Here is a 14,412-nt window from a genome sequence, read left to right as displayed (position 1 = left end):
GAGATGGAGTAATGGAGACTGATGTTCATTCCTGATGCTGGGGCAGTCCCACAGGACCACAGAGGCATCCATACATGGACACAAAACTGTGTACAGTTACAGCTAGTAGCCATAAAAATGCTGGCACTGTCATAACAACAAGCCAAGATTAAGATCTATATGTATCAATCTTTGAAAAGGCGGAAGCACTTATTTGGGTTCAGCGACCCTCCTCCCTAGAGCATTTAATTTACAACCACCTAAAGAAAGAACTGATACTAGAGTAGGAACATTTCTCCTGAGAGGCTCAGACACAAACAGAACAGAAGCAACAGCTACAATGAGAGGCAGGGAAATATAGAAACACCCACTCTCATACTATTTTTATAATTCTCTCACTGCCCTTTCTGTGAGTGTATTTATTGCACATGCACTCATGAGTAGGCGATGTTGAGACCACGTTGGCCAGGATTTCTTGTTTCAGAGAGCAGCTGACCAGACAGTTGCTATCATTTACATTTAAGTCCTACGGTCCGTTGAGACATGCCCACAGTTGCTCACTCCAGCGCCTGGGTACAAACAGCCAACCGCACTTCATCTAAACATGGCCAAAACACAGCGTCCTCGGGCCATTACGAGCATATTGTTAGAGGCACTCTGCATCTGTTAGTGTTGGACCAGCAGGTCTATAAAGCTAATGTTACAGATGGTTATGCTGTACAGTAATGGGCTGTCAGACGCTCAACCTTGCTTCGGAAAGACGATGAATTATTGTCGACGAGTTATGTTATTTATAGTGAGCAACAAACACAACTTAAGCAATCATTTATCATCTCTCATGCAGAAACAAAGAGGCCATGTTATTAAATCAGCAGCAGACAAGATGCTGAAGCAGGATAAGCCCTCTGTGTTTCGGTGGGTGCCTGCTTTAAAGGATCAGTTCACCCTATTTACAAAACTTCTGCATCCACCCGCAAAAACAGTTGAGATAAAGGGAATTATATTTATGGTGTTCACAATATTTTAAAAGTGCACTTAAAACAAAATAACTGCTCTGTTAGAAATGATATCCTAGTTACTCTTGATAATCCACAGAACACACTGTTGACAGTAAGGTAAGGCAAGTGTATTTAAATAACATCATTCAGACAAAAGGCAATTTAAAGGGCTTTGCAGGGGCATCATCATTAATACAAAGTAAGAAATTAAGAAAACATTTAAATTGCATTTAAAAGACAATAAAAACAAGAAGCGAGAACAACTAAATAAATACTTTAACAGAATAGTTAAATAGTTAATAGTTACTTGTAATAGGGGCTATTTTGTCATTAGAAGGTAAGTTTTAACAATGTAGTCTTTGAAAAGAGACACTGCTGTTACATTTTTCAATACCATGAGCCTCAGTGGTGGAATCTAAGTGGATTTAATTAATTCAATTGAATAATTTACTGAATTTGATTAAAAGTTCAGTGAGTATGATTTAGTGGCATTTAGCAGTAATGTTTTGGAACTAAAACTTCTCCCGTGTGCCAAGAGTGTTGGAGAAGTACAGTGACGTGAAAATACGAAAACACAATTGGTCCCATCTAGAGCCAGTGCTTGGTTTGTCCATTTTGGACTTCTGTAGAAATATCCTGGTGGACTCCAAATAAGAAGACTATAAATGGCTCATTTTAAGGTAGCAAAAACATGGTTCTTAGTTTCAGGTGATTATAAACAAATTAAAACATGGCTATGGGTATTAGATACCAGTGGTTCCCTACTGGTCCCACCATGGGGTCAAGATTTCTTCTTAGTCATTAGTTCAAGGTCCACAAAAAAGATAAAATATTAATATATTCAATATTATTACACAAAATGTAAGCAACATGTAGGTTCGGGACACAATGGAGTAAAACATGTTGAAAAAATTGAAAAAAAGTGTAATTACTTAAAATTTAGTAAATAAATAACACTCAAATCAAATACGTGCATATTATTTCTTCAAGAGCAGTGACTTAAAATTAATGAATGACCTTTAAGCTTTGATGGCTTCATTAAAGCTTAAACGTCACTGTGTACAACACACTGAGGTTTTTGTGCTCGTCTATCTTCAATATAAGCAAAAGAAAGTTTTATATGTTCAGCATCATACTTGCATTTGGCCATGTCGTCGACCTAGTTTGATGTCTCTGTCAAGTAGCTGTCCATTAGCCTCTCACTCTACAAAAAGAAACAAATTTTCTGTGGCAGAAATTCATAGTACTTTAAAATAAAGTCGTTTTTTTACGAACCTGTTCAAAAGTCACTTGCAGTCCATTTTGAATTGACCCGTGACCCACTGTGGGATCATGACCCACCAGTTGGGAACCACTGTTACATACCACCTCTACTACTTGATGCCCCTAAATCCAACACACTATGCAGTTCTGAAGTATACTCTCTAATATTTCCAGTGTTTGTTACTTTCTACTGCTACTTTACTACAATCCAGGGGGAAATATTGCACTTCTTACTCAACTAATTTTATTTGACAGCTACAGTTAGTACACTTTTAATGAACTGCAAAATTTTAAATGCAGGACTTTAACTTGTAATACAGTATTCCAACACTGTAGTATATAACTTTTTACTTGAGTACAATATTTTAATACTTTTTCAGGGCAACTGGTGAGCACTGTAAACAAAATTCCAATTGCTGAATCCCATAAAGGGATCTCTCACCTTGACACATAAAACTATCTGAATGACCAGACACCACTGGAGGTAAATCAGAAAATGTGTTTTTATAACTTCTTTAAATTATTTTTTTGTTATCAATTTGGGTGAAGTAGCCCTTAAGTGTGAATGCACTTGCGTCCATAGATGCATGTGCAATGGAGTATGTGTCCTGTGTATGTGCATGGGCACCAACTTTTATCTTTCCATTATCCAATAGTCCTCAAGATAACATTTCACACAAGCCTATTTTGGAGCTGGGTCCATGTCCTCAGTGTGCGACCACAAGCTGTGTCACAGACCCATCCAAAGCACCCACGGGGGTCTAATGCTGGGCTGTTGGGGATGGAAAAAGTACAAGAGGTTCTGGGATGAGGGCATGGACTGAAATAAAACGAAAGTAAAGCAAAATGAAATGGATGGTGCCAGGAGTCAAACTGCGAACAAATAACACTGCTAAAGCCAAAAAACAACGGCACTGCTCTGCTGCAGTGGAGAAACTTCCATTTCTCTCTTTCTCCCTCCTTTATATTGACTTTGTCCTGCCAATGGAGTTCTTCCATACCGAGTAGATATTCATATAAATCAACATACTGCTTAAATCCATTTCCTTTTCCTGAGCCCTGACAACTCCCTGAGGACTCAGCGCATTAATATTCACAGCTCAGCTCCTCAAATCTCTTAATGTAGTAAGACCCCTGCAGTTCTTGATGTAGAGATCAGTGTTAAAGGTGCTTTATTTGTGCTCGTTTTAGCCTCTTAAATAAATTAGAGTCAATAATTAGCATGAGAGCCTGACTTATTAAGACTGTGCTGGCTAACCCAACACATTCAAACTGCATGAAGCAACTAGAGCAGATCTGTAAAGAAAAAAAAAATCAATTGATATTCTCTTCTTCACACTGCAGCACTTTTCCATATTTCATTTACATATCATTAACCTCCCTTCATTTCTCCTCGCATGTTGTTAAGATTTAAAATTAAATCAGAGGGATTTCTTGTGCTTTGAGTTTGGCTTTTAAATGTCTTTTTAAGAGACTTCTGGGTATATAAAGAATGAAATGGTCATTCACGTGAGAATATCTCCATGTGTGTCCCTCTGTAACGTGGCCACTGCAGCATTTATCCCAAATCTATTCCATTGTGCTTCACAGAAGCAGTCAAATCATCAATCACATGAATGAAAATGCAGCCTGGCCAGTTGATCGGATTGTTACTGCCTGCATGATATGTGAGGCAAAATGAGGGATTGAGGCATTTCAGGCATTTTCGTTGTGTAATTTCAGATAAAAAACGTTTCCCCCTCTCCTCCATCATTTACGCTGGTGGAAATGTATCCTGTCAAAACACATGTTTCAAAGTCAGTCCTCTCTCTGACACCCTCTGATCTGAAGTTCTACGAATCTTCTGTGCTGTCGACAAAAGTTTGCTGTCGGGGAAAGATAAGGTTAGGTTCAGAGGAAGTCAGTCAAATCTTTGGACGTTATTCTGCTACATATGTGCTTCCACAACGCCATTGTCTATAAACACACACACGCACGCGCACGATCAAACAAAGCACACACAAGGACGTGATAAAAGGCAGAAAAGTTTTTTCAAAAGACACAACAAAATCCAGACTCACAGAGACTTTGTTACCAACATCTTTTTCCCCCCACTGTTTGGCTGGAGAGCCATATATTGCGTTGGGTGGGGGGAAGAGATGTAAAGCAAAAGAGAGATTTGATTTGAAGGCGGAGGGGCTGTGGTGTAGGACTCCCCCCGCCTCCAACCCACCACAGCTGATAGTAAGCCAGACAGAGAAAAACTAGCAGCACTTCCACATTAGCATAGCAATTCCATACAAACAGAGGGGGGGCGTTTGGGACTGAAGGTCAGCCGCACACAAGGGACCACAGTAGAGAGAAAGATATGAAAGAGTAGGGAGGCGCTCCTAAAAGAGATTTGGGTAGAGGGGTAAGAACAAACACTGATTTAAAGTAGCACGGATGAAAAGATGCAGCGGAGCTTTTTTTTTAATGACTTCGCCTGCTGATATATGTAGCATCCAGACACATTTCAGATGCTGCAGTCTGTGGACTTCTTAAAAGGATTTATACCTAAAGGTCTTGTCTAAAATAAAGGTTCAAAACACTAATCTCAGCGCCCTTTATGATGTACACCATTCAGTTGCGTATGATCTATGAACCTATGCTGATACTCTTTAGCAGAGTTTTATTAATGCTCAATAAAGTCATTGGAAACCAGCCTATTTTCAGATTCCAGCCTTGACTGATACAGATGAGTCAGAGGGAAGGGCAGAAGAAGGCAGCTTCTAAACCCATGCAACCTTTAAATAAAGAAGAGATAAGACTCAGATCGCCTGAAGGGATGAAGGAGCGGAGTAGAGGCGCGGAAACACAAGAAGGATGAATGTTGAAGTGAAATTCAGAGGCACCAGAGGACAGGAAGAATTAAGCAGAGGCGTTCAGAGGTGGGAGCTCTTGAAGTGGATTTAAAACTTCTGAAGTGGCTTCCCCTGGTGAAATGAAGCAGGAAATAAATTCTTGATATTTTGTTGTTGGCAAAGCACTACAGCGGGGAGTTATTAATGCATCTGGCATTTGGATGAATATTCAACTTTATGACTTTATATTTTTTTATCTATATAATATATGCACTCGCTGCCTCTGCATTTACGCCCCATACCTCGGAAAAGCTTTTTCCCAGCACCCTGCCAATCTGCCTATCATTAGGCAGATCAGGTTATCACCCCCTCAGATTCAATCTTCTCCGCTGTCACAAATGTCACCGCCTCTGAGCAGAAATGTGTCGTGTGATGATATATTGGTTGTTGAAATAAGATGAGGGAGATAGATTTTAAATCAGTCCGCTGTGCCTTGTGGGGGTGTGGTTCTGGCTCGACTTGAACATTTCTAAAAAAGAGAAATGGAGAAATGTTCTGCATGCGGAGAAAGTGGGACACAGTATGGAAGAACTGATTATCAATGCATTCAGATTATAAAAGGAGGAGATAATTGAGCTAACACAGGAAGAGGGGGGTTGTAGATATTAAGGCTCTGAATTGCAAATGTGAAGTCTTCCTCCGTTTGAACATTTAGTTCATTAAGAGAGTTAAGTCAAACTTTAGGAACTGCCAGCCACAAACTGTTGACTCTGTTGGACCCTCTTTCATTTTTCAGAGGGTTTACAGCTAATTTAAGGGATAGTTCAGATTGTTTGAAGTGTGGCTATATGGGGTGCTTGTCCATAGTCAGTGTATTAAATACAGTTGATGTCACTCAGCATGCCCCCATTTTGAAAAAAGCAGGCTGGAGCCCGACATTGAAGCTATGCAATCTCCTGCTGGACGGGTCAGCAGCAAAATGTATTTTAGCAACCTAAAAAAAACAAACAAAAAAAAACTCAGTTCAAATGTACACTATTTTTAGAATATATTCACTACTTTACCTTGCTATCAGACAGCATTTTCCAAGGGGAAAATGCAGGCATTATATCGCTCTCTCCAAAACTAGACTTCATTTGAAAAAACAGTAATTTGCCATCGCTATTGTGTGACTTTGGCATTTAACAGAGTTAGCTCAGATGCACCAAAGTCACAGAATAACACAAAATAACTAACTGATCCTAGCAGCGCTAGACCAGGAGCTCCTGTGTTCAGCGAGCAAAAATTACTGTTTTTGTCAATGGAGTCTGGTGGCTTTGATGAGGGCATAGATGGGGAACTGAAGCTGTTAGTTGCTTTCTCATCGGAATGGGCTGTCTGACAGAAAGGTAAAGCAGTGAAAGTACTCTCAACATAGCACACACTTAAACTGATGTTTTTTTTGTAGGTGGATAAAATACATTTTGCTGCTGACCCCAGTAAACAGCAGTACATTACTTTGCCTCTGTGTCTGACTCTTGCCTGCTTCTTCAAACTGGCAGCATGCCGATTGACATCTTCTGTTGGTAAAATACTTTGTATGGATGAGTACTTTAAATATCCGAACTATTCCTTTAAAATAGACTTGTGACGTTGCCACATGCTGCACATGTCATCCACATTTAAAACGTCCCTTCAACAGAAAGCACCGCTGCATCTTTCTCCTGCCTTGGAACGTCTCCTTGCATACGGGGTGAGACACACAGCGAGAGGAGGTGGAAGTATGAAGGGTGAGTGGCAAGTGAATACCTTTCTTCTTTGCTGCATTTTGTACTGGCGTCAGGAATATCCAAGCTTTTACTGTACACTGATTTACTACAGTGAGACAGGAGACAAAGCGAGCAGAGCGTCAGTCTCTGTTTATGTTTGTCCACAATCTAGCCTGCTGACACCAGGGCCAGACTCGCTGTCAGACCTGCTCAGACACCGCTGGGCTGTGAGATTCCTCCACACACACAAAGAAACACACACAGAGCTATGCCTGTCTCTATTTTGTTCATTTGAAAAAAGTATAGATTTTTCAGCTTTTTCCCTTCACCTCCATGCGTACCTCTGTCCATGCTGTGTCATGTCGATAGCCCTCCGTGCCGGTACAGGTGAACCTCCGTCTGTGACACTGAGGACCTCCATGGACTTCCTCTCCGGTCTCCTCTTGCCGTGACGGTTCAACATTGGAGAGTCCACCCGCTTCCTTGGGGGATCTGTGCAAAACGGATCGATTCATGATCAAAACCTGACATCTCTGCAAGTTAATGCATGTATTTCTACACACTGAGCAGTTTTGTGCATTGCTTGCATATGTGTGTAAGTGATGTTTAGCTCTGATCACATTGCCATTTTAACTAATAGTGAATAAGTAATGGTTTCCTCCCAGACCTTGAACTAATGGCAACTGTATTGACTGTATCACATTCACAGAAGAGGGACGCTATTCATCAAAATGTCGGTATCTCACAGCGCACATACATTTTCAAACACTCCTATTGCAGAGCGCTTGTTGTCAGAAAATAATCCTGGCAGAAGTCTAAGCAGAGCATCTCTGTTTCTGCTCAGATTTCTGTGGGTGGAAATCTGTGCTGCACAAATGGAAGAATGCCTTTTTTTGATGAGTTAATATCTGGACCAAAGCAGTCACAGCTGACAGTTTTTCAAACTTGGCCTATTGACTCTCTCTATTTCTGCTACTATATTCCATTGAGAGGCTTCGCTATATTCAATAAACAGAATGTTTTTGGGTTTTTTTCTACTGGAGCGCCAATCCACCGCTACTGGAGCTGAGCCAATTTCTTCTGAAGGAGGAAAACACTGCAGAATGGTCCAGACATTAGGAGCATTCACAGGTTACCTTCTTGAAGTGCTTATTTTTGTCTAAACTGGCTTGTTTGTCTGTGTACATGGCTCTCTATTCGATGACTAGCTAAAAAGCCATTCAAAGTTTAAGACACCAGTCACGTAGTGGTATTGTTCAGACACGCGGTGTGACAATCTGGGATTTATGTTCATTTTTCCTGCCATGCTATTTTCTTTAGTTGTTTTTTAAATATTTCAGGGTTCTTAAAACTTAAGACAAGTTAGATTTAAGACTTTTTAATGTCACTTTGAATTGAATTTTAAATTAAGTTTACAATAACCAAATTTGGAAAAAAAAGAACAAACATTAGGGTTTGGGTGAGGGAAGATTTTGCCAAAATATTTACTATAACATAAAATTTGAATTTTTCATCTTGTGGTATGGACAAAGGTAGAACAAAAATACCTGTCGTATGTTTGCAAGTTTTGATGGCGATCTTGTTCTTCTACCCATTGACCCGGTTCCAATTGTGCCAAGTTTGATTTTTTTTTTTTTTTCCATAAAATGCACCATGCATACCCTTGCATCTGTTTCAGCTGTACCACAAAATCTTGATTAAATAGCCACTTATCAATTAACTGAAGCTTTCCCATGTCTTCTAGGGTACAGTGAAAGCTAGCCATAGATATATAATACTATATAGATACCTGACGCGAAGATGGCGCCTATTCACTCCAATGGAGTTGCTCGCCTGATGCAAATGTCAAAATAGTTTTGAGCTCAGAGGTTTACTTCTCAATATGCATCCCACTAATTTTGGATCATATTAGTGATGAGATATGTCTGGTTGTGAAGATATTGGTTAAAAAGCTTTCATTGATAATTTTTTTATGGTAGATATGCCTCTATACTTGGCTACAGTCATTACTGCCCTGCCCTGTAGCGACAGTCCAGAGAAGCGACCAGGCGCTACACTCATTTTTCACCACTCCAGGAAAGTTTGACGAATATAAACCCTCCGTGGATCACAAATTCATAAAAGAAAGAGTCATAACTGACCTTTGCAATAAGAGGTGTCCTGCCAACAGTTTTACAGACATCTCTTGCAATTATGGCATTGGGGAAAAAAAAATGCTTTTTGGGTCACAGGGGATTTTTGGACAATATTGCAAGTGGCCACTGGGGAAAACTGGGGTCCCTGGGGCGCCGCAACTAGTTAGCAAACAATGGATCTTTTGCTCTGGAAACAAAATATAAGTGTTGTTTTTTTCACTGTCCTGATCTGCATGACATTATTGCAAGCGGCATTCTGGAAATTATTTTTTTAAAAAAGACGCTAACAATTATTTTAAGATTTTACAAGGGAACATCAGAAAAAAGGATTCTTTTAATCCTACTTTCCATATCTGAGCATTTTTAAGACTTAAGACATTTTAACACCAATTAAGTCCTTATTTTCAGATGAATAAATTCAATGCCTTTAAGTTTACTTTTAAGAATCTGCAGGAACCCTGATATTCTATTATGTTCGGTTCTTTATCTGTGCACTTCTCTTTGGTCTGAGTCTTACCAATCTCGTTGCGAGGGGGAAGGTTCTGGTCCTCCTGACTGGGGTATCTTTCCTTACGGTCCAGTAACAGGAAGTAGATCATCTTTTCTTGGTTGTCACTGCAAAGAGGAGACAATAAAAGTCTAATGAAAACATCTGGAAAAGAAAGACACTGGTTTAATTTAAAAAAAAGGGTCAATCCAATAAAAAGCATGTGTATAGGTTACTGCAGCATCTTTATACATAAGCAAACCAGTCTGCAAAAGCTCAAAATCAAGACATTAAACTGCAAAAACCCTCACTATGATTTAAGTCCTTTAATCTCTTTGGGTTCATTGTGAAACAGCTACTAAATAGCTTCCATCATAAAAAGAAAAGTGGAATTTTACAGCTCATTAGGCCATCATATAATATTCTGCATATATTGTTTTTGGAATGTATCTCCATAGGCGTCGGTAAGTTTATGAAAGTATCAAAACACTATGAGTCGGTCCTTTTCTTTCTCTGTAAATCAGGGAGCCTAATCTCTTTAGCCTTTAGGGCAAAACTCTCTATGCAAAAGGCCCAGGGACTGGCCCTCCTTAATAAAGACAGATTGGAAAGCAGTAGGAGGCAAAGAGACAAGGACCTGCAACTTCAGCTAAAATGAAGCAGAGGAAGGGAGAAAGAGACCGCAGATTTTCCTCCAGTCCAGCACTATTACGGGATGCTCCCAGGAGAGAGGATGTGAATGGAAGAGATGGGGAGAGGGGGAAGAGATAGAGTAATGCTCGTTTAGTATTAAATTAAAGAGGCCGGGCAAATGTAAAATAGAAGGAAAGGTGATGGAAAAGCAAAGCATAATGAAACTACAAAATCTGTATGCTTATGTAAAAAAAAAAGATAAGTGTATGAAACACTAAAGGGCAAAGTATCTTCAGCATAAATGCATATTCACAACAGCAAAGACATAAACACACGATGGGACTAACATTAGTATCAAAACATAAACACTGTGCCCCAGGGGCTTTTCTGCAGTGCAAGCCAGGATCAGTTTGAGGGGAATGTATCCAGTGGCAAGCAGTGTAAGTGCTGTGTGATAACAGTTAAGTGATCTATAGCCTCTGACATCTAAAGTGACAGCCTCGCAGATTTCATAAGAGCCGGGGAAAAACCAAGGCCGTCACCTCCCCATCCTTTCATTGCAGTACCACCACACAGCCCTGTCCTCTTCTCCCCCTCTCCAGCTGCTTTTATTTCCCCCATTTTCAACACACCATTTCACGTTTTTCCTCCATTCTCTATTTATCTCTCCTCACTGAACCACTCCTCCATTCTTCTCTTCTTCTTTTTCATCCCATTTCTCTCCCATCCCTCCCCTGCGCCCGTCATTTACTCACTCATCTGAAAGCAGGTCTTTCAGGAGTTTGTTTTTGTCTCTGAAGCAGCCCAGGGAGTGCATGCTGTCCAGGACGTCGGGGTCGATGTCGTCTGCGGAGGGCAGGCTGCGGATGGTCACCTTCCTGGGCACCGGCTGCTCTGGCTCTGGTTCGTTCTTCCCTCCTCTGGGAATGCAAAGAAATTACAACACAAATTAGGTCACCATCAGCCATTTTGGTCTATACTACTATGTTTGAATACATTGACAACTAGAATTACCACCTAAAGGTTGTATGCCAGTCATGTTGCACTTATAGTTTACCCTATGATGTCACAGTGAAGTTGACCTTTGACATTTTGGATATAAAATGTCGCCACCTCATCATTATCATCATCATCATCATCATCATTATTACCATATCATCATTGTGTCATAGCTACTGTGTGAAATCATGGGTTTTTGGACAAAAACAAGTTTTGGGAGGTCACGGTGACCGTGACTTTTGATAGCCAAATTCTAATCAATTCATTCTTTAGTTCAAGAGGACATCAGTGACCTTGAACTTTGACCTATGATCACCAAAATCTAAACAGTTCATGGCTAAGTCCAAGTGGATGTTGGTAAAATTTGAAGAAATTCCCCATTCTTGAAATACTGCATTCATAAGAATTGGAAATAAAAAAAAAAAGATGCCTCCAGCCACAGCTGTCACTGCCGCAGAAGCACAAAAACATTTTTATATTGCTTCTATTGATATTTGAGGCCTTATGCATCTCACTTTGCAGATTTCGAGATTTTAATAGATATAAACTGTGAACAAAATAAACGGTAGGTAGTGTTTCATTGTTTGTTTACCTCTTTGTTGCAAGTTTGCCTCATTATGACCCTGGTTCAGATTATAAAACTTTCATAGTCATGTATTCTCCTCAGTCATTCAGTCATTCTGTACATAAACATCAGAGGTTGAACAGGGGTCATCATGCTCGCCAAGATGCAGACAAACGACTGAGTCACTCTGGTAAGTTCTGCAATCTCCCTCCCTCCCCCTGGCATGTTTTTCAAACTTAGTTTCTTTATTATCCCCTTCTTCTTTCCAGACAGTCTCCTAGTTATGTCACTTTTCTCTGTCTCTCTTTTGTCTTTCTGTATCTTGGGAGTACACAAGCAGGACTTTATTCTCTAGGATTTCAAATGAAAGCCTAATCCACACTGACACCACTTTTTAGAGGATTTCTGGAACATTCTAGACATCTGTTTCAAAGAACGGATTCATCTTCGATATCTACAAACGTGCCAATACACACAGAGTCTGATACACAGCTTCACAGGTATATATACACAACCCCCCTCTGCTTTCCCTGCTAATCTGTTTTTCTCCTTTCTGGTGAGCCCTGTGAAGCATAAACCCCATAGGCAGCTATTAAAATCTCGTCCACCAATCTATATGCTGTCTGTGAGCTGAATCCACAGTCCCAAACAACCCCCACACCTGTTACATTATGTGCATATAAAATCTGGTGGTGTGGGGGGTGATGAAAAAATTAAAATGAAAACATGACCCCCTTATTAAATTCCTCAGTTGTAACTTTATTGGGTCCACCTTGCTTAAATGAATGCATTCCACAACAGCCCTGCAATAAAGCCTACTTTAATGAAGGTTATATGGTTGGGTTTTTGTTTAAGCTCTTTTAGAAAGGTGTTAACCACTCAATAAAAAGTAATCCAAATCAGCGGCACCATAAGCTAAAGCCTCCAAAATGACCATAAAGTTGAATTGACACCTCTCTAAACACAAAACACTACAGCCTTCGTGGAGGCTGGATTTAAAGGGATTTTGTATTAGAGTGCAGTAATTTTCACTGAGTGCACCTAATCAAATGGAAAGTGAGTGCATGCTTGTCCAGTGGCCATCATTAATGTTTCTGGGGAAGTTTGGCCTGGCGCTGTCCTTTCAGCACCACAGCTCTGCTCAGATTGTTAGGAAGCTCTCCAACTAATACAACTAAAAAACAAACAATGAGAGTAGATGTCCTTCTTTTGTCATTTGTGTAATTTGGCAGCACATGTTTCATTTTTACCCACCAATGATGAGCTGCTTCTGGGAAAAAAGCCAGAAAGCCACATCTGAGAGACACCGTCTCATTCATTCATTCATAACGTTCATTCATTCAGTCAGTCACTTGGCTGGCCAGCCTGCCCTGCAGAGACAGACAGCCAGGCAACTTCCTCACTGACAAAACTCACAATGCATTAATCTTCTCTTCCAGCTCTTCTCTTGTCTCCCCTTGTTTCTTTTATCCGCCTCGCTGTCTGTTTGCATGATCTTTCAGTACGCGACAGAAACCATAACTCAGTCCCTTCCAGGACTCACAACCCTCCTGCCATGATTCATCTTTTCTCTTCGCTGTGTAAAAATTCTTTGAAATATTTTCAAAAGATCTTCAAATTACTTTTTCAGCGACAACTTCTAAATGGTGATTATTTTGTTAGGCCTATAAGAGGGAGGATATCAGCATTCACAAACAAAAAGTGTACCACTATACTATAGTATACTAGTGTATGTGTGTATATATTATATATACACACACACACACACACACACACACGCTAGTATAGTATAATGGTAGTGGTATTCCAACATCTTTTGAGACAAACTGACATCACCTTGTAACAGATTTTATTTATATGGTTATCTACTCCAGCCAAAAGCAAGCATTAACAGCACATACACTGCTATATGCAGCTATGCTAACATCAGGGAAATATGTAATCTTGGTTGCCAATGTTATTTTTCCCCAATTTTGAATCATAATCGTGCTGGAACATATCTGTTTGTGAAGAAGATTTTGGTTACTCGGCTACAGTCATTACCACCCTGCCCTGTAATGACGGTCAAAAGATGCAACTAGGCGCTACACTCTTGGGGAGAAAAAAAAAGCCACTGAGAGCATAGACAGGGATATGCTAACCAAACACAGCAGACTGAACTTTTTCAGGAGGTAACCTTGAGGAGACATGCTACAATGGATTGTATATTTCCATACATTTATTCATGCGTTTGTTCCCCATTTAAAAAAAAATCAATAATTTAATCATTTAAACAATTTAATAATTTACAATCCTCTTTGACTCTAATGAACTAATGAAGACACAGTGGTGTTGAAACATTAGTCTGTTTGCACTATTAAAGGCTGTAACTTGATCAGTGTGCCTCAGTCCTTTCTCTCTCCTTGATAATTTACGATGAACTGCACCATAAATGTTCTAAAAAAAAATTATGTTCGGTTAAAAAGGTGGGTAAGCTCTGTAATGAAAATTAAGCGATGAGTACACTGAGGTTATGTGGGTTCATCCTCCGTCGTATCCCTGCTTGTTCCCTCCTCCCTCTTCTCCCTGCTCAGTTGACCATATGCTGCACATCCTCTTTCATGCACTACCAATTTACCCCTACATCCCCGAGAGTGGAGTCATGCCCCGCTCAAATGTACTCTCATGTACAGGGTGGAAACTCAAAGCTATTCATCATGTGGTCGCTCCCCTCAGGTCTACAACCCCTGCAGACGAGAGAAGAGGAAGGGAGAGGAGAGGAGAGGAGAGGAGAGGAGAGGAGA

General features: G+C 40.2%; 1 protein-coding gene across 5 annotated transcripts in view; it reads right to left on the bottom strand.

Moving 5' to 3' along the window:
* brsk2a (BR serine/threonine kinase 2a) overlaps nucleotides 1-14,412 on the bottom strand; it is a 197,560-nt gene that overhangs the window by 14,671 nt on the left and 168,477 nt on the right. For 4 of the 5 annotated variants that reach the window (XM_088079995.1, XM_088079996.1, XM_088079997.1 and 1 more), the window contains exons 10-13: nucleotides 10,821-10,985; nucleotides 9,463-9,560; nucleotides 7,152-7,302; nucleotides 6,851-6,916 (exon numbers count right to left, since the gene is read on the bottom strand). In XM_088079995.1, coding sequence (XP_087936121.1) covers nucleotides 6,851-6,916; nucleotides 7,152-7,302; nucleotides 9,463-9,560; nucleotides 10,821-10,985 — 480 coding nt within the window. The remainder of the gene's footprint in view (nucleotides 1-6,850; nucleotides 6,917-7,151; nucleotides 7,303-9,462; nucleotides 9,561-10,820; nucleotides 10,986-14,412) is intronic. The other variant, XM_088079998.1, reaches the window with a different exon arrangement.

This window comes from Plectropomus leopardus, chromosome 7, assembly GCF_026936395.1.
Source record: "Plectropomus leopardus strain MGB_pleo_1.0 chromosome 7, ASM2693639v1, whole genome shotgun sequence".
NCBI lineage: Eukaryota > Metazoa > Chordata > Actinopteri > Perciformes > Serranidae > Plectropomus > Plectropomus leopardus.
Note: the sequence above shows the minus strand (reverse complement) of the source record. Positions and strands in the feature narration are given on the sequence as shown.